Raw genomic sequence first — 19,700 nt, 5'->3', positions numbered from 1 at the left:
ATAAAGAAAGGAGAGGAGAAAAAAGAGCGACGACAACAAGGTGACAAGAAAGAGAAGAGTGCTTGTGTGTGTGCTCATGCGCGAATACGCCTCTGTGTGTCTCTGACTCTCTCCCTCCCTCAGCGTACGCGAGTGACAGATGGGACTGACCGTTGGAAAGGAGAAAAAGGGCAAGTCTGACCCAGTCACCATCTCTGTGCATTCCAACAAACAAACAACGAGCACAAAAAGAAGGCAGAGAAAAAAACACCAATATCATGCATGCACAGAGTAGAAAAGCAAGAGAAGGGGAGCTACCGCGACACCCACCCACACACCTACCCACACACACACAATCAATAACAACAAGGACGCCGGACGCTGTCCCGTTCTTTTTTTTCTACGTTTTCTTCTGTGTCAGGGGTCTGGCCTTCAGTCATTCCCCCGTTCTCTTCCTTTACTCTCTTTTGGCCCCCTTTTTTTCCTGACTGGTGTGTTGTGTCTTTATTTTCTTTTTTTTTTTGTGTGTGCCCCTCTCCTGTTCAGTTCTTTACCTCGCATTTGTGGTCTGTGTAGATTCCCTTGTTTTTCTCCTCTCTTTCAAGCTTTAGTTTCTTGCTCAGAATATATGTATGCGCGTGTGTGCAGTGCCTTGTGAGCATCTCTGCCGGCCCCCTGTAAAGGAGAGAGCAGCAACAAGAACAAAAAGAGAAACCTATAGGCGAAAGTAGAGATGAAAAGTTGCTGCCGTAGCTTGGCTTATCTGTTTTCTCTCTCTTAACGATCTTCTTCTGTCTTCTTCTGTTTACTGATCCTCCCCTCATTTGTTTTCGTTTTCTTTTTTTCCTTTCAAATTGTGTCTCAGTTTGGCGTTTTTTTGCTTGATTTTTATTGTTGCATTTGTACACCCCGTCTACACATCCCTTCCCTGCGCACTGAGTGCATTTCGTCGCCACTTTCATTTCCACTTCTTCTCCCACGCTTTTCCTGCCCCGCGCCTCCCTCCACGTCTCTCTGCGTCTGTCATGGGCGCACATCTATGTCCCCCTTTCTGTGCATGTCTTCACTTGTCTTGACTCGCTCGAGGATTAGATTTTTTTTTGTGTGTTGTCTTCGGGCCCTGTCGTGTTTTTATTGCGTCTTTGTGGTGTTTCACTTCCGCCGTCCCCTCCCTTTTTCGGTTTAGTATGACTGTTGGCGTGCTCAGACTTAAGCGCAGCCTTCTCCCCCCACCTCCCTTTTTTTCGCTCCGTCTCCCCTGGGCTGCGTTGTTGTTGTTGTTGTGCGCCTCGACGTCATTTCTGTACTCCTTTCTTTTAGTGTATTTCTGCGCCTTTTGTTTGCCTTCTGTTTGATCTTCTTTCGCGTGTGCCTGTGTGTGTGTGTGCGTGTGTGTGAGTGGACTCCATAATGCCTCTGTGCTTCTCCATTGCCGCCTCCTTCCTCGTTGGTCTGTTCGGCGCGCATGTCACGCACACACACACACTGTCGGTTTTTGTTTTCCCTTGTTTTACTGCACATCACACAAAGCAGAAAGACGACACGAGTTGAAGAGGGGTAGATGCATGCACTGAGGCCGCGGAGGATTTCCCTTGCACTATCTTTGTTTTTTTTTTTCGCTTGCGTTCCTCCCTCTCTCGCTACGTTGCTGTTCGCTCAATTCGGTGATGTCGGTTGAAACCGCACGACGGAGAGAGAACGATAAGGGGGTCCAATAGGCAACACACTCGTGTGCTTCTTCAGCCTGCTCATGAGACGAAGCGTGGGGCTACATGTAAGGCGTGTCACGTTCACCGCGGCAGCTAGCGAAGTGTACAAAAATTGGATGGGCAAGAGGGGGAGCTGAGGTACACAGGGTGCGAGGGATATGCTAAGACAGTAACTATCCAAAAGGAAGAGAGAGGCATCTGGAAAGCAATAAGAGTGAAGAGCCTCTTACGCTTCAGCTTCTCTCCTGGAATGCTGAAGACGAAAAAGAGACAAAAAGAAAATCAAAGATGGCCGGATGAGAGGCATTCTGTTTCTCGAGCTGTGGCCCACGTGTCAGAGAAACACCGCGCCTCCTCCCATGCACCCACACGCAGACACCATACACATAGACCCCTGCATACACCGACACGGACCCTGATAGAATCACTTTGCTCTTTTTCGTAGGCTCCTGTTTGTGTCCGCGCATTGGCCGAGCTCATGAACACAACAAAGGTATGTGTAAGCATGTTTTCTTCGACCGCTTTTTTTGTTTGCTGCTGATGCCCATACCAATGTCTGTGTGTATGCACAGGCGCGTAATGACACCTCTTGGTGTCCCTGTGTGCGTGTCTGCGGGGGAGGGGTGAGGTGTAAGATGTGAGATGGACGTCGACATGTTTTCTACAAAGAACGCCGATGGCGCTTTTTCATTGTTGTTTTTCCCCTTGACTTCCTCGTTTGTTGGTTTGTTTTGTCCTTTTCGCTTCTCTTCCACTCTACAGGAGCTTCTGCCCTCCTCTGTTTCTCTCTTCCCTTAACTTCTCTTTCCTCCGCACTTGCCACACGAAAAAGGCAAGGCGTGCCAGGGCTCTTACCGACTCTTCTTGTTCCCGTCATTTCACGATGTGCCTCTGCTCTCACCAGGAGGCGTGTGAAAGTCCACGGATGGGGAAGAGGGGATAGCTAAGAACGTGGAGTGGAGAGGCCTGTAGGAGGAAGAGCGAGTAACGAAGTACAAGTGAGGGAGGAGATGCGAAGGGTTGGGCAGGGGCCCTCTTGTAAGGCGGTCCCCCTAATATAAGAGATCAGGGAAGGACCAGAACCAGAAAAAGAGCGCCGCACGCACGTATAAAGAGTGGGTGCTGACTGACTGTTATGTTTTAAATCCAAGCAAGAACAACAACAGCAAAAAACAGCAACTCCGAGATATGCACGTAGGCCCACATTCCCTCACACAGCGCTCAGACACCCAATGGGGGCATGCGTGTCCATGAGTGCTAGTGTGTATAGGGATGGGAGCAGGTGGAGAGAGGTGCAAGGCATCCCCGTGGTGCGACCTCTCTGCCCCCCTCCCCCTGTGTTTACTACGGTGCATTACTTCCCCCCTTTCTCCACCCCAGCTCGCTGTAGTAGCCCTTTGGGGCATTATTGCTTCCTTCGTGAGGGTGACTGAAGCGAACGGGAGGCAAAAAAATGCACTCGGCCTTCAGTACAAAGGAGCAAACGTAGCCGCCGCCTGCGCCCGCGCATCACCGTTTGCCTCGACTGGACTCACTTGCAGCTGCACATCACATTTTTCGCAGCCTCCCACTTTCCTGCCCACACCGCCTTTTTTTTTCGTTTGTGATCTTCTCTGCCTTTGCTTCCACGCAGGGACTTCACCCTGATGAGTGTCTCGCCACTGCCGCGGCCATCGACGCCTCCACCTCATACTCCCCTTATCAAGATAAATCAGCAGACAAACGAGCTCACGCGGTGTGTCAACGGCCACGCTCCGGGAATGGGGAGACGCACATGAAATTAGCATCCACACACTGTCGCTCACACGTGCCGTTTCCATCGGCGCTGACTCTCCCATTCCATCCCTTCTCTCTCTACGCTCTCTTTTCGGCCGCAAATTCTTTGAAGCGGCGCCGACTGTCTTTTGTGTGCTTGAATTTCGTCTCTGCATTTTGCTTCATCGCTCTCCCCCTCTCAGCTCCTCATCCGAGGCTCCCGCCACAGCAGTCGCTGTCAGTTTTGTTCTCCTTTCCCTGGTGCATGCGCCTCTTGCTTCTTCCTTAGCCATATTCTTCGCGCACACGAGGACTCTGTGGGAGTCCATCATCATCCTGCGAAACACCTTCAACGTTGATACCAGTCTCGTGTTCGAGTACCCCAACATCAAGCGTTATACAGGCATAGTGTGCACAATGCTCGTCTTAACGGGCCCTCGTGCCATGGAGAATCGCGAGGCCGTTGGCCTTACGACCGCCAACTGTTGCTGGAACTCACCCCCCTAGTGGACTTCTTCATTGTGTGTAACGTCTACTGAGTCACCCTGTTCAGGTACCTGAACAAGTCGCATTCCTTTTACGATGTGACAAGCCATTTCGATCGCCACGTGCTTTTCCATGACGTCTTCTCACATTGAGTATTTAACCTCGCGGCTTTCAAGATATTAGAGACGCTGGACACGCTCTTTCGATGCCTGAGCACGGAGTTGATCGCCTTCCCTTACGGCACCTACCGGGTGGCCGCCGCGATCTTTTTGTGCTGCGCCCGGCAGCGAGCTACTGCTAAAAGAGGTCTTGTTTTGACGCGACGCGCTGTGTTCTCCAATCTTCCGTGTACGCCTACTTCGAGTGTTCGTGAGGTCTGAGGTGTTTTCATGGCCCCGATTGCGCTGCTCATCCCGCTCTTGCAGGTATGGCAGATACTGACCTGCTACGCGGTTTGCTTGCATGTACTGTATACCGTACTTTCCTTAGCCTCTACGGCTGTGACGCCGATCTGGCTCTGATTTGCGTGGGTCTGCTCATCTAGCGCAGCAGCTTTGCGTTATTCGCAGCCTTGGCAAAGCGATGCCGCGAAGGTAAGCCGAAGTGGTCGTTGACCGCCACCGCCCCTTAAGGGAAGTAGCTGAAGTAAGCGGAGGCCGGCGCGTCGTTACGCTTTCCCATGTTGTGCAAGGCACCCCGCATCGCACACAGTTCTGCGCAACCCACAAAGGAGAAAGGGAGGAGGAGGGGCACAGTCGCTCACCGCTGAGACAGTTTGCTTGGGTGAATGACGCTGCTCGTGTGAGCAGACGAGCTCGGTGCCCTTTTTTTCTGCGTTTCTGCCTTTCACCATCGCGTGCGCAGAATTTTGGCCTGAGCAACTGAAGCAAGGCAAGACAACAAAGAAAACCGCGTGTGGTGCAACGGAGTCTACGTGCGAGGCACCCAGAGAGAGAGAGAGGAAGATGAAAAGAGACGTCTTCTTCTGTAGCGTCTTACCGACCTTCGTGTGCACTCTCCTGAGCGCATTTGCATGTTGTTGTCTTTCTTTTCCTTGTGTCGTGTGTATGCACACGCCTGCTCGCGAGTTGATGTGCGGGGCACTGCTACTTCTCCTAGTGATGACAGTTGGTTGTTTAGTTTCTCGACTGGAGGACCAACTCCGAAGGGCGAGCTGTGGCGGAGGAAGAGGGGCGGCACGAGTACAGCCTCTGCCACGGCACGCTGATCCCCTCCTCCCCCCCGCTGGAGCATCCTGATGTTTAGCCATTCTCGGTGCAATCCACTTGCTGTGACCCCACCACTTGCACCTACTTCGGTGCACATGGTACCTCTCTCTGTTTGTGGTGTGTTTAACTGCCCCCAAGGTGCTGCTTTTCTTGTTTTCAAGGACTCTCGTTAACGCGTGGTGCGTGCGTGCCGCCTTCTTCGTTTCGTTTTTCATCGTCTTCCCTTCTCGTCGGTTTCACATCCTTTTTTGATCATTTGCTCACCCTTTAAGTCATGGTGGTCTTCGGAGGCAAAAACGACAGCGGTGCAGAGGAGAGAAGGGACTGGGGGGTGGGGCGGGAGACACACGTTGCAGTTGCTCGTGCTTCGTATATGACAAAGCGTTCTTGACCTCCTTCTTCACTCCCCCTGATGCCTGCCCTCCTCCTCCTTTAATCCACGCTAGCTACTCATGTGCCCAGAAACGCAAGCGCACAAAGCCGCCCACCCACCACCTATACTCACGTGTGCTTGCGTGAACTCATTCAGCGGCACGGGTAGGAGGTGATGGTGCGGACCACTTGTGATCGTGGCGAGGGAGATGCTGCGGGCATCCGCTCTACATTCCCAGCGTCTGCGCGAACTTTTCTGCGCTCTCTCTGTGTTCACGGCTTACCGCTTTGCCGTCGTGTCTTTGCATTTCTGATGTGACTGCTCTCGGTGTGTTCTTCGGTTTTGGTTCCTTTGCACGTGTGTAGCGGGTCTGCGTGTGCGTGTGGCTCTCTGCTCGTTGCGTGTCTTTTCTTCTGGGACACGGATGTAGGAACAATTCGGCTGATATGAGGCACGTTGTGTCGTGGGGACCGTATTCTCCGCCGTCAAGCAAGGGCAGCCGTGAGTGCATCTACTTTATGGCTGCTAGCCCACGTGCTTCTCTCGCGCTGTTTGCGCAACCTATACTCAGCGCAGCTGGATGTACTCTCGTTTTTTTTTCTTCACTGCCCCTTCCTCTCTTCCTTTCTTTTCACGTTTGCCTTATCGTTTCTCTCGCTCCGCGTTTGAGTGGGGGTAACGTACGCGTGTACACATGTCACCCCCACCTCATCACCATCACCCTGATACGTACACCCCGACCTACACGCATTCGACAGTTTTCGGTTCTTTTACTGGGTGACGTGTCTTTCTCGCTCTCTCGCTCCCCCTGAACTCCGCTCCATCCTGACCGCGAATTTGCTTTTTTTTTTTTATTGACTTATACACAAACCCGCACCATTTCGCTTCTGCTTTGCATGCGCACACCAACGCAGAGGCGTGCCGCAGAAACAAAGCAGAAACGCCAGCACAGGCCGATCAGTGCGACAGCGAGCAAAAGGGGATTTTCTTCCCAGGCACACTCGATATCTGCCACTCATTTTACTATTTCGGCGAAGTGGCGCGGAACACGGCGAACAGTAGTGTTGTTATTCAGGCTTCCACACGCATACACCAACACCTAAGCGCGCCCAAAAAGGTACCATGAGCAACAATCAGAAGCCCTCGAAACCCGACGCACTTGTGGTCAACAACGACGTCGCGTCTGACGACGGCAGTGAAGGGAAGGAGGATGTAGCGGCGCCCCCGGCGTTCGTGCCCACGGCGAGTCGCGTGGAGGTGCACCCGCTGGTGCTGCTGTCCCTGGTAGATCACTACGCCCGTATGAACACCTCTGCCCTCCAGAAGAAGCGCGTGGCGGGGTTGCTGCTCGGGCGCTACACGCGTGACCATACTGGGCTGCAGATACTCGACATCAACAACAGCTTCGCCGTCCCCTTTGACGAGGACCCGCAGGACGCTGATGTGTGGTTCTTCGACACGAATTACGCCCAGGAAATGTTTGTGATGCACAAACGCGTGCTTCCGAAGGTGAGGGTCGTGGGATGGTACTCCTCCGGCCCCACCATTCAGCCCAACGACATGCTGCTGCACCTTCTCGTCGCGGATCGCTTCTGTCTCAACCCTGTCTACTGTGTAGTGAACACCGACCCAAACAACAAGGGCGTGCCTGTGCGGGCCTACACGACGGTTCAGGGGCGTGAGGGCACACGTTCACTCGAGTTCCGCAATATCCCAACCCACCTCGGTGCGGAGGAAGCGGAGGAGATCGGTATTGAGCATCTCCTGCGCGATCTGACCGACTCCACCATCACCACACTCTCCACCCAGGTGCAGGAGCGGGAGCTGTCCCTGATTCATCTGTGCAAGGTGCTTCAGCAGATAGAGGAGTACCTCAAGGATGTCGGAAACGCTGTCATGCCGATCTCCGAGGATGTACTGGGGGTGCTGCAGGAGCTGATTAGCCTACAACCTGAAATCTACGCACGCCGCGCGTCGACTGAGATGATTCGGCACACAAACGACGAGGCGATTGCGACCTTTTTAGCGGCCATCGCCCGCTGCATCGGTGCTCTGCATGGCGTCATAATGAACCGCCGCAAACTGGCGCGCGAGCTGCAGGAAATTAAAGATCGTCGCGCCCGCGCCACCGAGACGCGGCTGGAGAATGAAAAGATGAAGATCGAGGAGGCGACCAAGGAGAAAGACAACAACCAGGCGTAGAGGGAGGAGCGACGTGGCAGTGACCTGGTCGAGTCGACAATGTCGATGCCAAGGGGAGTTGCACAGGTACAGCACCCAAGCAGATCACAGAGACGCTACACTGCCGCAAAGGTGAAGTGTGCACCCGTGCGGCCGCCTCGTTGCCTTACTCACCTCTGTATTTCTGTACAGCGCGGGTAGATCGTGAAGGTGGCGGGATTTTGCGCTCCCATGTATGCTCTTTCGCCTCCCTCCTTCCTCATCCTTTCTTTGTTACCCAGCGGGAGCTGAAGGCAGAAGGGAGGTTGGGCACCACTCACCTTTCCTTTGTGCGTAGGCACACCGTGTCTTTCTTACCATCTAGCTGCCTTCAGCTCTTGTGTGCGCCACTGATGACACACCTGCACAAGCGCACCACAGGATCGGCTTCCGCGTGCGCGTGTTCTGCGCGCGCTTCTCTGTCATGACTCTCCTGTTTTGTCCCCATTTCAACAGGTGTCTCTGCATGTTTCCCCATGCGTGTGTGTGTGTGTGGGTGGGTGGGTGTCTCCCCCCCTCTCTCTCTGGGCGAGTGCGTGTACGTCTTTCTATTTCGTGTTTTCGTTTTCCGGGAGTGTTGCCCATTTGAGCAGGAGAGGCAACTGCGCCAGCGGCCGTTCGAGTGCGTTGTGCAAACCCCGAACTTTGGGGGCTTTTTTGAGGATTGGCAACTTCGCGCCAACGCGTGCGTCTGTGAGCAACAGACGTGGATCTCAGCTCGCTGTTGGCGTCTTCTACACTGCTGTACACATAAAACGTGGCACCGTGTGTAGTGATGTACCAGTCGCATCTAGGACCGTAGCGCGCACAATGAGCGTGTCGGCACGCGATCAAGTAGCAGCGGCCCCCCTTCTCTGCGGTCATTGCGACACGCTCGAAGATGATCGAAAGCGACAATCACTCTGACTCAGGCAGGGATGAGGGGGCAGGGGCGACGGACTACCGCTCTTTATGGCGCTCACTCTGTTCTATCGCTATTTTCCTTTCTTTGTTCACGTTGTCTGACTCTCTCTTTCTCTCTCTCTCTCCTACTCCCCAACTTCTATCGATCTTCGTGCAGCGGGTGCTCTTCTGCCGACAACATTTCGTGTGGTATTGTGGTTGTGTATTTTCGCCCGTTTGTAGGTACACTGTTGTTTTACGTCTTTCCTCGTTTTCTACACGAACACACCCCAGGCGCCATTTGTGACACTTCTTCTTCCCCAAGACACAGACCGTGAGCCTCAATCGACATTTCACCGACTCCCCTCATTTCGCAATGCTGTCGGAGGAGTCGCGTAGGTGTCACTGCCGTGTTTCTGACCGGAGGCGTCACGGGTCTCCCCCGAATAGACCACCATGCTGCTGTGAGAAGCAATGCACCTGCACCTATTGCAGCAGGGGCGGTCCCACGCCTCCGCCGCAACCCGCTCTTGCCCAAAACAGCAGCCAAAGCGCGCGGGCCAGTGGTGCCCCTCGCGGCAGCCGGACCAGTCATGTCGATACCACTGCTCACGTGGAGCCGCACTCATTTCGGCGTTGCCTTGTGTGCGTCCCGGAGCAAGCGGAGCTGAAAGAGGCGGACCTCCTTGCCCTTCAGCAGCGCTGCGGGGAGGCTCGCGTCGCCGATCAGCGGTGGAGGTCCGGCCGAGCCTGTTTGCTTGGCTCACGCGGCCACCGTGGTGGCGGGCGCAACTTTTACCAGTCCAACACGGCTGAGATGCTGCGCCGCCAGCGCAACTCCTTCTACCAGCAAGCTCTGAATGACGAACATATGGCGCGGCGCCGTGCATTGCAGACTGAGCTCGACGCGCGTCGCGACGAGATTATCGAGATGCAGCGCGCACGCGAGACACTGCGCATGGAGGCTGCCTTCCGCAACGCGCGGGAGGCTCGGCAGTGTAGTTGTGGCCCTCGTGCCTGCCCACACCAGAGGGCATGTAGTACTGACCCAGCAGCGCGTGCCAGCCTCTCCACACCTCCATTGCAGCGCAAGGAGCAACTGCCCTCACCGCCAAGTGACAGCAAGCGCAGTGACCGTGCCGCACTAGCGTCGACGCAACCGAAAGTCGAGTGTGTCGCGCCCACACCACCGCAGCCGCCACCAACGCACCCTGTCCGTGGAGCATCCGCGCCACAGCAGCACCGTCCTAGCGAGTGGAATTACGGGACTGCGCCGTGGGGGACCTGCTGCACCGATTACCCCCATCCCTGCGCGCATGGCCAGTGGCACTACGGATGGATCTGGTGTCCATCTTTGGCATGTAACGGGCAGAACCCCTATCCGTCTCTATGCAGTCAGGCGAGACCCCTTTCTTTTCCACTCAAGTCCCAAGCGCCGCCGCTGCTACCACATGATGCCAAGCCGACATCCGATCAGGCCTCTCCGACGACTGAGGGGGACGCGGTGTGTGGCCACGCTAAGAGGAGTGCCGCCGACAGCGTGTCCATGATTTCTGCCGGTAAGGTTGGAAAGTCTCTGGAGCGCCTAGAACGTGATACTGCCGCAGGGGTACCTAGCAATCCACCGCAGCGGAGCAGTGCTGTCTCAGCCACTGATGCCGATTGCGGTGCCGCATACCGTGTAGGGAAGGACTGCTCTGAGCGCGAGCGTGATGAGTCCTCACGATTTCACAGCCACAGCGGCTCATCCGTGTCCTTGACTGCTCCTCGCTTTGGCCGGAAGGTGTTTGTCACGGACGACATCTACTGCGACCGTCGTGCCCGTTACATGGCCGAGTGGGAGGCGTGCGGCGCAGTACAACGAATACCGACCTCATCCCGCAGCCCTAGTGCACCTCTCACAGAGAAGACTCCGAGGTGGCGTACCACTGGCGGCGATGCGTGCGCCGCGTAGTCTGCTGGATTGCGATTCTACTTTGGCTCGCCCCCTCATTCGTTATATCTCGGGAAGATGGTCTGTTTTCCTTCGTCTCGTTTGTTAATTCGAGTGTCATGGACCCGCTTTGCTGCTCGCTGTTCTCACGTTGCACTCCCCCTTTTTCTCTAGTACACCACTGCTGCATGCCTTTTTGAACGTCAAAAAAGCTCTGCCTTCCTGGGGCGCCACCGCTCTGAGTCACTGACACCCAACCCACGGCGGAAGAGACCCACTGGGTGCGTGAGGGTGTTTGTTTTCCCGCTTGCGCGTTATCGTCAGGCGTCCCGCCCACAATGGCACACGCAAGGCAAAATGCAACGCGCGTGTACTTTGTATTGTCTGTAGCTGTACTGTTTCTTTCTTTGTTCTGTGATGCAGAGAGTAAGGGAGAGGAGGAGCAGCCACGAATACCCATTCACCCCCCCCCCCCCACAGGCACACCTACAGAGGAGCCCATGGAGTGTGGGAGAAGCAGCAGGTGTATGGTCGAAATTAGCTGTGCTCTCTTTCGCCTGTGTTTCTACTTCTCACCTCAAGTGAGAGGATCATCCCGTACCCCCTTTCTGAGCTCACATGCGTGTATACGCACCGCATAGACCCGCAGCCCGTGAGAAAGGGGTGCATATTTCTTTTCTCCTTTCGTCTCTGTATGTTGTGACGCATGTTTACGTGGTTGGCTCTTCCCCTCTCTTACAGAGGGGATGCAGTGCCCAGCCACTCGACCCCTCGAAGACGCTGAGCATATGGTATGCGTGCCCAACACACGCGCACAGGCGCTTTTTTGTCTTTTTCCTTTGCACCTCTGCCCGCTGTCGTGCTTCTGCCCTCTCTCGTTCATCCTTTGCTGCACAGTCCGCATTTGTTCAGTCTTGTATCCACCGCCTCGTTTTCTCCCCTTTTTTTTCTGTTTTATGCCCCTCCCCCCCACTAGATGTGCTCATGCACCCCGCTGTGATGATCTGCGTTTTGGTTTCCTCTCTCTCTATTCATTCCCTCCACGGTACGATGAGGCTTTCAAAGTCAGCGCTAACGAAGGGTCGCCGGAGGCTTGCACACTACCTTGTGTCTGATGCGCCTCCCCCACCTCTCACCACCCTGCGTCCCTTCAGCTGCGGCGTGTGTGCCTGGGTGCTGTACTGGCGAGGGAGGGGAGTCAGCTCACAGGCTGACTGTGGCACACGTGAAGAACAAACAGCCGATACGGAGCAGGAATGGCACTCGCAAATCCACGCCTTCCTGCTGCCTCCTCTCGCTTCGCTGTTTTTTTTTTTTTGTGTGAAAAACGTCCTTTTTGCTACTCGGTGCTCACTGCTCACGTGACTGTGTGCTGCCGTCTCTCTCACCCATCCACTGCATCTGACCTCATCCCTTTCCTTTCGTAGCACCTCTCGGCTGCTGCAGTTGTGTTTTAAAGAAGGGAACGACCACATACGCGTATACACACGCACACACACCATCGAGCATCAAGAGAGTTCCATTCGCTCAAGAACACCGCTAGAGCACTCGTGCGTCCTCCATTCTCCAAGCGTCCCCTCTCTGCCTTATTCCGTCACCTCTAACGACACCGGTGGGCGTATTTTTCCCTTCGACTTTGAGGCGGGAAACATTCCATTTTCGTGCTGGGACCCCACACGCTAAAAAGGGCCTTCCAAGAAAGAGTTAGCGGCATCCGCTCAGCTGCACATCTCCTCACTGTGGCCTCTCTCATTTTTTCACCCTTTTCACTTGCGGCGTTTTTCGTAACTTCCAGCGATCACGAACTGTGCGCCGCCTCGCCCTCACTGCCGTTCGTCTCTCAGCACTCACTGTCTCCTGCAGGCAGCGGCCCTAAGCACCTCCATTTTTTCCTCACCTCCCCCCTGCTCCCCAGAACGGAGAAATGAACCTTCATCTGGTTGACAGCGACGGTCATCTGGAGGCTGAGAAAAAGCTGACGGAATACCTGACGAGCATTGTGGCACCCAGCGTCTCGCCGAGCCGCGGCTCGGCGACTGCGGACGGTGACTATGGCAACGGTGCGCTGGAGGCAGTCGGTTTGAACTACCACGTCGTTGGCGTCTTCGGGGGACAGAGCAGCGGCAAGTCCACGCTGCTGAATCATCTCTTTGGCACACATTTTCAAATGCTCGACGAGACGGTGCGACGTGGCCAGACAACGAAGGGCGCTTTTATGGCTCTCGCGAACACTGCCTTGGCTGGGCTCGAAGCCAGCGACGTCGCTGTTGTTGCACCTCGGCTCGCCCCCAGCGCCGCGGACCGCAGCTCCCGTCTCAACCATGCTGTTGCTGCTGCTGTGACTAATAACACTACAGGCGGTGCGCCGCCCACCGGGTCTCCTTTGTTGGTGCTGGACTTTGAAGGCACCGATGGACTGGAGCGGGGCGAGGACCAGTGCTTTGAGCGTCAGCTCTCGCTCTTCGGTCTGAGCATCGTCGACACACTCATCATTAACATGTGGGCTGTCGACGTTGGCCGCTTTAATGCCGCTAACCTGAGCCTGCTGCGCACCATTTTCGAGGTCAACCTGCAGCTCTTCAGCCACAGCAACTACGAAGCAGAAGAAAAGCCGACTTTGCTTGTTGTACTGCGTGACTTCACTGAGGACGACCCGCTGCCGAGCCTCACCACGGTGCGTAAGTCCTTCGACACGATTTGGGAGAGCATCACCCGGCCAGCTCAGTTTGAGGACACAAGCATTGATGCCCTGTTCCACTTGAAGTACTATGTGATGCCTCACTACAGGCTGCAGAAGGAGGAGTTCATGGCCTCAGTGGAGACGCTGCGGCGCTGGTTTGGCGACAGCCGATGCTCCGACTACCTCTTTTCCTACCACTCCATGTTTCGCGGTGTGCCGCTCGATGGGCTGCCGGCGTACCTGACAAACTGTTGGGCGGCAATTCGCACGAGCAAGGACTTGGATATTCCAACACAACGTGAGATGCTGGCGCAGCACCGGTGCAAGGAGGCGAAGGAGCAGGAGCTCATGACGTACCGTGACTTTGCTCGGGGCTACGAGGACAGGCTACTGCGCGGCGAGATGCTGCTGCGCTTGTCGGAGGTCCTGGACGAGGAGATGGAGACTCGCCTGACCGCTTTTTATCGACAGACAAAGTTGTACAGTAGCGCCGTCGTTGGGCAGTACGCGAATGAGCTGGAGACGGAGCTGGTGGATGCCACGATGCAGGTGTTGAACCGGCTGTCCAAGGCCATCGCCACCGAAGTACTGTCAAACGTCGAGTCGCGTGTGCTGAACAGCGTCGAGGAAAGTCTTCGACAGCTGCTCAAGTCAGCACAGACACTGCCATTCAGCGCAGGCGAGGACTCTAGCACCACCGAACCTGCGGAGGCGCATGACGCGGACGAGGACGCAGCCCGTCTTCTCGGGGCACAGCGGATGGACTCGGCTGCGTGCCAGAGGCTTGTCCGAGGTTTCTGGCGCACACTCAGCATCCAGGTCAAGGAGGTGGTGGCAGAGGTGGCTGCAATGCCTCCACGCGCCCACCTCTACGGCCGTTATGCCGTCCTCATAGTCCAGGACCCAACGACGCGGCTCAACGTGCTGAACATTGTCACAGACGCGTTCTTCCAGAAGGTGAAGTCGCGCCTGGTGTCCATGGCTAACAGTGCGTGCGACACGATGCATAGCGGCTTCGAGCGTAGCCTCACTTACAACAGTGACGGTACCGTCCGTTTCTTCGCCACCACCAGGGGCTTGCAGAAAGCCGTGCCAGCAGCTGTGCAGGCGGGCCTGGTTGTCCTGGGGAGCCTCTTTTACTTCCGGCTGAAGCTGGTGTCGGCGGCGGTCAGCGACGACGACGACCTCGATACCGGTGCGACTGCAGCTCTGCCGCAGAGCCGCTCCGCTCGCCGCGTGAGGCACAATCGATGCCACATCGTGTTCGACGACAACGACGCCGAGGCGGCTTTCTACCTGAGCTACAGCACGCTTGACACTGCCCCCAAATACCCCTGCGACGTTCCTGTGCCGACTCTCGACTGCGACAGAGAGGAGGTTGGCGTCGCCGCGGACTGCGTCCTGCTCAGCCAACAAGCCACTGTGCGTGCCTACGAGCTCTACAAGCAGAAGTGCGACTTCACGACACAGCTGCAGCTTCGCGCTGCTGAGGCAGGCAACCAACGACTTCCCGCCTGGGTCATTCCGGCCCTCTTTATTTTGGGCTGGAACGAGTTGCTCTACGTACTCACTTCGCCTGCTCTGCTAGTGCTCGTGGTCGTCATCTGCGCTGTTTTCTTCAGACAGTTTTTCGTGTCTCAGTGGCACGCCTTCGAAGAGACAGGACCAGCGAGTGTCGTAATACCGGTGAGGACAGTGGTGCACGCGCTGAGCGCCCTGGTGCGCTCACTGCTTGGCGATGGACAGGGATCTTGCCCGGAGCGCGCAGCACGAAACGGCAGCGATGTCGTTGCGTCGGGCGAGAGGGAGATGGCCCATGTCAAGGTCACTTCTACACACGCGGATCCGGCACCGAGCAATACAACGGTGCCAACCGCCCAAGCCACGATGCGCCACCGCACAACTCACAAGCTGGACTGAAGAGCCCGTCGCAGCGGCAGGTTTATGGGATAGTTGAGGCTAAGGATCTCTTATGGTGCACGCGTCTAAGCGCGCTGTGTGTGTCCGAGCGTCTGCACGTGCCTGTGACTCTTGTTTCGTCTCTTTCTTTCTCTGTTTCCTCGCTGTGTATGTGCAGATTGCATCTTCTCTCGTTTCTCGCGCGGGCCGTGTCAAGTGTACGCGTTCATGAATGCGAGGCGAGGTCAGCGGAAAGAGCGAGAGATGGGGGTGCACAGGATTGCAATTCGCATGCTGCAGCTGTGTTTTCTTTTTCTTGTTTGACCTTCTTCTATGCTAATGCTGTTGTCGCTGCCAGTGGAATGCCCTCGTGTAAGCGAAAAGAGGAGATGCCAGCGGCGGTGGTGCAGCCGCTCGCACTGTTCTCTCTCCATTCGAGGTGTGGTGAGAATCGCGTGTCCTGCTAGGCACCTCGCCTCCCCTCTCGCTGGGAGGCGTTTAACACCTTGACTATGGGTCATGATAGTGCGTGTGCTAGTTGTGCACTGACATCTCTTTACAGTTATACGTGAATGCACAGCACACTTCCTTGCCTCTTCTCCCTTCCACTCACTCCGTTCCTCTGCTTCCCTCCTCTCTCCCTCTCTCTCGAACTGGAAATTCGCTTCTCGGACGGTGCGTCCCATCCCATTCTGGCGCGTCCGCCCCTTCCTCCTCCTCCTCCTTCTCCTCCCAATCGCTCCTTTATTCCTGCTGCCTCGTCCAGTCACACTGCATCTTTCACCCTTCCCTTCTATATCAGGCCTCTACCCACCCATCCACGGCCCGAAAGGCACCCCCCTCCACACACACACACCAACGTGTCTGCCACCTCCATGCACAGCACCTACCCGAAGCAGCACTGCGGGTGCGACTTCTGCTGCAGCCGCCGCTCCGTCAACGCAAAGAAGTTGGCGGCGAGCCAGGCAGCCTTTCAGCACAGCAGCGCGATGCAGCGTAACGGCTGCAACTGCGACTGCCACAGCAAGGGGCTGGGTGGCGTCTCGTCCTTCGACCCCGACTACCCGGTGCCGGTCAACCAGACAGCCCTCAACGCCTCCCGCGGGCGAAACGGAGTGCCTGGAGGAAACCAGTACACCATCCGGAACAACTCTACGCGGGTGGCGGGCACCGACGCCTCGCGGAGGGACGGCGGAAACAACTCGATGAAGGAGACGGCGGAGGAGCGTGAGGCCCGTGAGGCGGCGGAGTTGGACGCACTGGAGCGCCTTCTCATGCTGGAGTACAAGGCCCGGACACAGGCGACCATAGAAGCGGAGCGCCTCAAGCGGAATGCCACGAGCGCGACCGCCCGCGATCCGAAGCCTCTGCCGGAGGGCTACTCGAGCAGCTCGACAACTGACAGAATGGGGCACCTGGAGTCTGGTATGGAGGGCAGCTTCAGTCCAGGTACTTGTACGATCCACGAGGCATACGCCATGGCGCATGATTGCCCTGCAGAACCGCCGGTGCAGTGCCATGCGTCTCACCGCCTGCAGGATACGATGGACGACGTGCGCAAAGTAACTGCGGACCCGATCAACACCGGCAACCGCCGCGCACTGCAGAAGCTACTGCATCAGCATGGTATGGCCGAGACGCCAACCAGCGAAAGCGGTGCTGTCACCAGCAAGACCGCCAGCGGGACAGAGCAGAACGCGTTTGGCTCGTCACTAGCGCAGATCCGTACGAGCTACGCGCACCCCCGCGGCGCAGGTCTTGTCTGGGTGCCGACAGTGCAGTCAGTTTCCATGTCGCAGTCTTCCATGAAGGACTCGAATCCTCCGGTGGTACACAGCAGCATTGCTGCCGGTGGTGGTAGCTCAAAGCGTCCGCCAGTGCTGTCGCCTGGCGCCGCAGCTGCTGTGGCCGCCGAGGCGAATCGAGTGAGCTACGCAGCGCACCACTGACTCTCCCCTCCTCTCGCTCCCCCTCACTTTTCCTCTTCCTTGCTTCGGACCCCTCATCTACTCACTCGAAATATGTCAGCTACGCGCAAAGTGAGGCGCGCGCACACGAGCAGACGCACGCGCTGCCCTCCTCCCTGTTTTTCCTTTCTCTCATGTTTGTTTTGTTTCGCCTCTTCTCAGCGAAGCTTGTGAAGGACAGAGGCACGCGCGCACGGCTGTGCATACTCTTTTCTCTCTCTGTTTCCCTGTCTCTCTCTCTCTCTCTCCGTGTGTACGTTCTGTCTTTTGTATGGTGGTGTTTGTTCATGTACCCGCGTTGGCTTGCTCGTTTTTCATTTCGTTTCACGCTTCTCTCTCCCGTTGTTCCTCTTGATGTACTTGCGGGCTTGGCGGTGTGCGTGTCTGTTCCCTCATGTACAGCGCACACTGTGCTCTTCTCTCTGTCGCGTTTCGCGCTTCGTCTCTCGTGCGTAGCAAGTCAATCGAAAGCGAAAAAATGGGCGAGGAGGCGTGTGTGAATGGTCTGTGCGCCTGCCCGTATTGCGAGGAATTGCCACAGCTGCGCTTCGCTTTCTCAATGCGCTTGGCACTTATACACATATATATATATATACATGTGTATATATTATGCTGTACTGTGCGCAGCCAGCGGGTCGAGTGGCGCCTACGGTGAATGTTGCTGCATACGTTGCATGTATCGTTCTTCATTCACTCGCCACACGGCGTCGGGCGCAGTCGTCGCAGTGGAATACGCGCGTCTCCCACCACATTCCTACATGCAGCCGTCTCCGCATTTTTATAGCGCATCCGTATGCTGTTGTATATTTATTACAGGTTGATTCGCTGCTTCTTCCTCCTCCCCGCCACACCGACACTCCCTGGTTTCCCATCTGTCTTCTGTAACGTCTTGTAATTGCCGTCGCCCTCATCCTGCATACACACACCCGCACACTCCGACTGCACTACCCACCAGTGCATCTCTGCTGTCCCTTCTGCCACGTAGCACACCCTGTCCATCTTACTCCCCCCCCCCCCCACCCCCCTCAAAGGACGTCTTCAGCATCACTGCGCTTCCTTCTTGCTAGATATCGCTGTCTTCCTCCTTCCCCAGCTGCACATCGCTCTCTCTTCCTCTCCCTCCGAAAGCGATGATCCGCGACCAGTCCCATGCTTACTGCCAGTGCTCCTATTGCACGCAGCAGCCACAGGAAAAGTCTTTCAACGCTGGCGCTTCGATGCGGGCTGCTATGGAGGCGCTAGACCGCCCTGGTCTGTGTAAGGATGAGTTGTACATGAAGAGCCTCCACCAAAGCCTTCGCGCCAAGGCGTTCCTGGACAGCTCGAAAAATGCTTTCAAGTTCATTCCGGACGAACAGCTCCTGAGCAGCCGGAAGCGCCGTGAGGCGAAGGAGATGGCGTTGGCGGCGGAGCTGGTACCGTTGCGTCGCCGTGACCGTCTGCAGGAGCTGGTGTTGCTGGAGCACAAGAACCGCCTGCGCGAGGAGGCGGCGCTGCGTGCGGAGCGGCGTGCCCTTGGCCTGCCTGAAGGGGAGGAGGAGGAGGTGTCGGCACCGCACTCTGAGTCCTCCGCATCCACGCGACCGGCGTCAAAGGCGTCGTTGCAGCAGCGTCTCAGCAGTGGTGCCGCAACACCGGCGTCCCGATGCTCTGCTGCTGACGATCTGCACGTCATGCTGAGGAACATCAAGGACATTGTGGACGAGGACCCCGCCGCCTCCTCAGACCCGCTGAGCCGCGAACAGGTGTACAAGCTGCGGCAGCTGATGCACACTCAGAAGAAGAAGACGCGTGAAATGAGGGACAGCTGTGAGCATCAGCCACACGTTTGCAACCACTGCCTGGATGTGAACGTGCAAGCGCGTCACCTCAGCGCCGCACCGCACGGCTCCGTGGCGTTTGGCCTGACCGGAAAGGTTATCAACCCGGAAGAGGGCATCAAGTTTGGCACCGACATGCAGCGCGACTTCGATGGGACGTTCAACGCGTCCAAGGTTGATCCCGCCGCGGTGTCTGGCAAGAAGAGTCACCTGAGCAGCTACAACGCCCACCCGTACGGAACTGGTATGGTGTTCCTACCGGTGGAGTCCCAGAGCAGAAGAGGTCGAAGTACCGGGGACAACCAATCCACTCGCTTTCGCGCCACCTTCAACAACAACATTGGCCGCGAGGAGCCGGTGGAGGAGGAGCTGCAGTTCCCTGGCAGCACGTACAACGTCTATGATACCGGTTTCGCGAAAGAGGCGACGACGCAGACCGCAGCCAAGGCCAGCAAGGACGAGCGCACCGTCAAGATCGACACGGCTTCCTCCAACGAGAGCTCGCAGACCGGGGCAAACGAACCGAGGACTGCCGCCGCGCCGGAGCAGCCGATGTACAACTCTTCGGCTGCGATGTGGATGACGACAAACCAGGATCGCGAGCTGGACATGAAGCGCTTTATGGAGTTTCAGCAGAAGATGAAGGTGAACAGTAAGCGCGTGTATGCGGAGACCGCCAGCCGCTCTACCAAGCCGGTGTCTACGTAGGAGAGTGCATCTGACGCTGACGTCGTCTCTGCTGTTAGGCTCTGAGTGCGCCAGCTGTTC

The 19,700-nt window shown here is 56.5% G+C and overlaps 5 protein-coding genes across 5 annotated transcripts; all 5 read left to right on the top strand.

Moving 5' to 3' along the window:
* Nucleotides 1-6,653: 6,653 nt before the first annotated feature.
* Nucleotides 6,654-7,733, top strand: LBRM_32_0460 (putative 26S proteasome regulatory subunit; the record flags this gene model as incomplete). Its single annotated transcript, XM_001567354.1, has 1 exon — nucleotides 6,654-7,733. One exon carries the CDS (start codon nucleotides 6,654-6,656, stop codon nucleotides 7,731-7,733), a length of 1,080 nt encoding a protein of 359 aa, XP_001567404.1.
* Nucleotides 7,734-9,009: 1,276 nt separating this feature from the next.
* On the top strand, nucleotides 9,010-10,587 carry LBRM_32_0450 (conserved hypothetical protein; the record flags this gene model as incomplete). Its single annotated transcript, XM_001567353.2, has 1 exon — nucleotides 9,010-10,587. One exon carries the CDS (start codon nucleotides 9,010-9,012, stop codon nucleotides 10,585-10,587), a length of 1,578 nt encoding a protein of 525 aa, XP_001567403.1.
* A 1,903-nt stretch (nucleotides 10,588-12,490) lies between these two features.
* Nucleotides 12,491-15,166, top strand: LBRM_32_0440 (conserved hypothetical protein; the record flags this gene model as incomplete). Its single annotated transcript, XM_001567352.2, has 1 exon — nucleotides 12,491-15,166. One exon carries the CDS (start codon nucleotides 12,491-12,493, stop codon nucleotides 15,164-15,166), a length of 2,676 nt encoding a protein of 891 aa, XP_001567402.2.
* Nucleotides 15,167-16,020: 854 nt separating this feature from the next.
* Nucleotides 16,021-17,094, top strand: LBRM_32_0430 (conserved hypothetical protein; the record flags this gene model as incomplete). The annotated part of the gene is made up of 1 exon (XM_001567351.1): nucleotides 16,021-17,094. One exon carries the CDS (start codon nucleotides 16,021-16,023, stop codon nucleotides 17,092-17,094), a length of 1,074 nt encoding a protein of 357 aa, XP_001567401.1.
* A 1,148-nt stretch (nucleotides 17,095-18,242) lies between these two features.
* Nucleotides 18,243-19,640, top strand: LBRM_32_0420 (conserved hypothetical protein; the record flags this gene model as incomplete). The annotated part of the gene is made up of 1 exon (XM_001567350.2): nucleotides 18,243-19,640. One exon carries the CDS (start codon nucleotides 18,243-18,245, stop codon nucleotides 19,638-19,640), a length of 1,398 nt encoding a protein of 465 aa, XP_001567400.2.
* Between the last annotated feature and the right edge of the window lie 60 nt (nucleotides 19,641-19,700).

Source organism: Leishmania braziliensis, chromosome 32 (genome assembly GCF_000002845.2).
Source record: "Leishmania braziliensis MHOM/BR/75/M2904 complete genome, chromosome 32".
Taxonomy (NCBI): Eukaryota; Euglenozoa; class Kinetoplastea; order Trypanosomatida; family Trypanosomatidae; genus Leishmania; species Leishmania braziliensis.
Note: the sequence above shows the minus strand (reverse complement) of the source record. Positions and strands in the feature narration are given on the sequence as shown.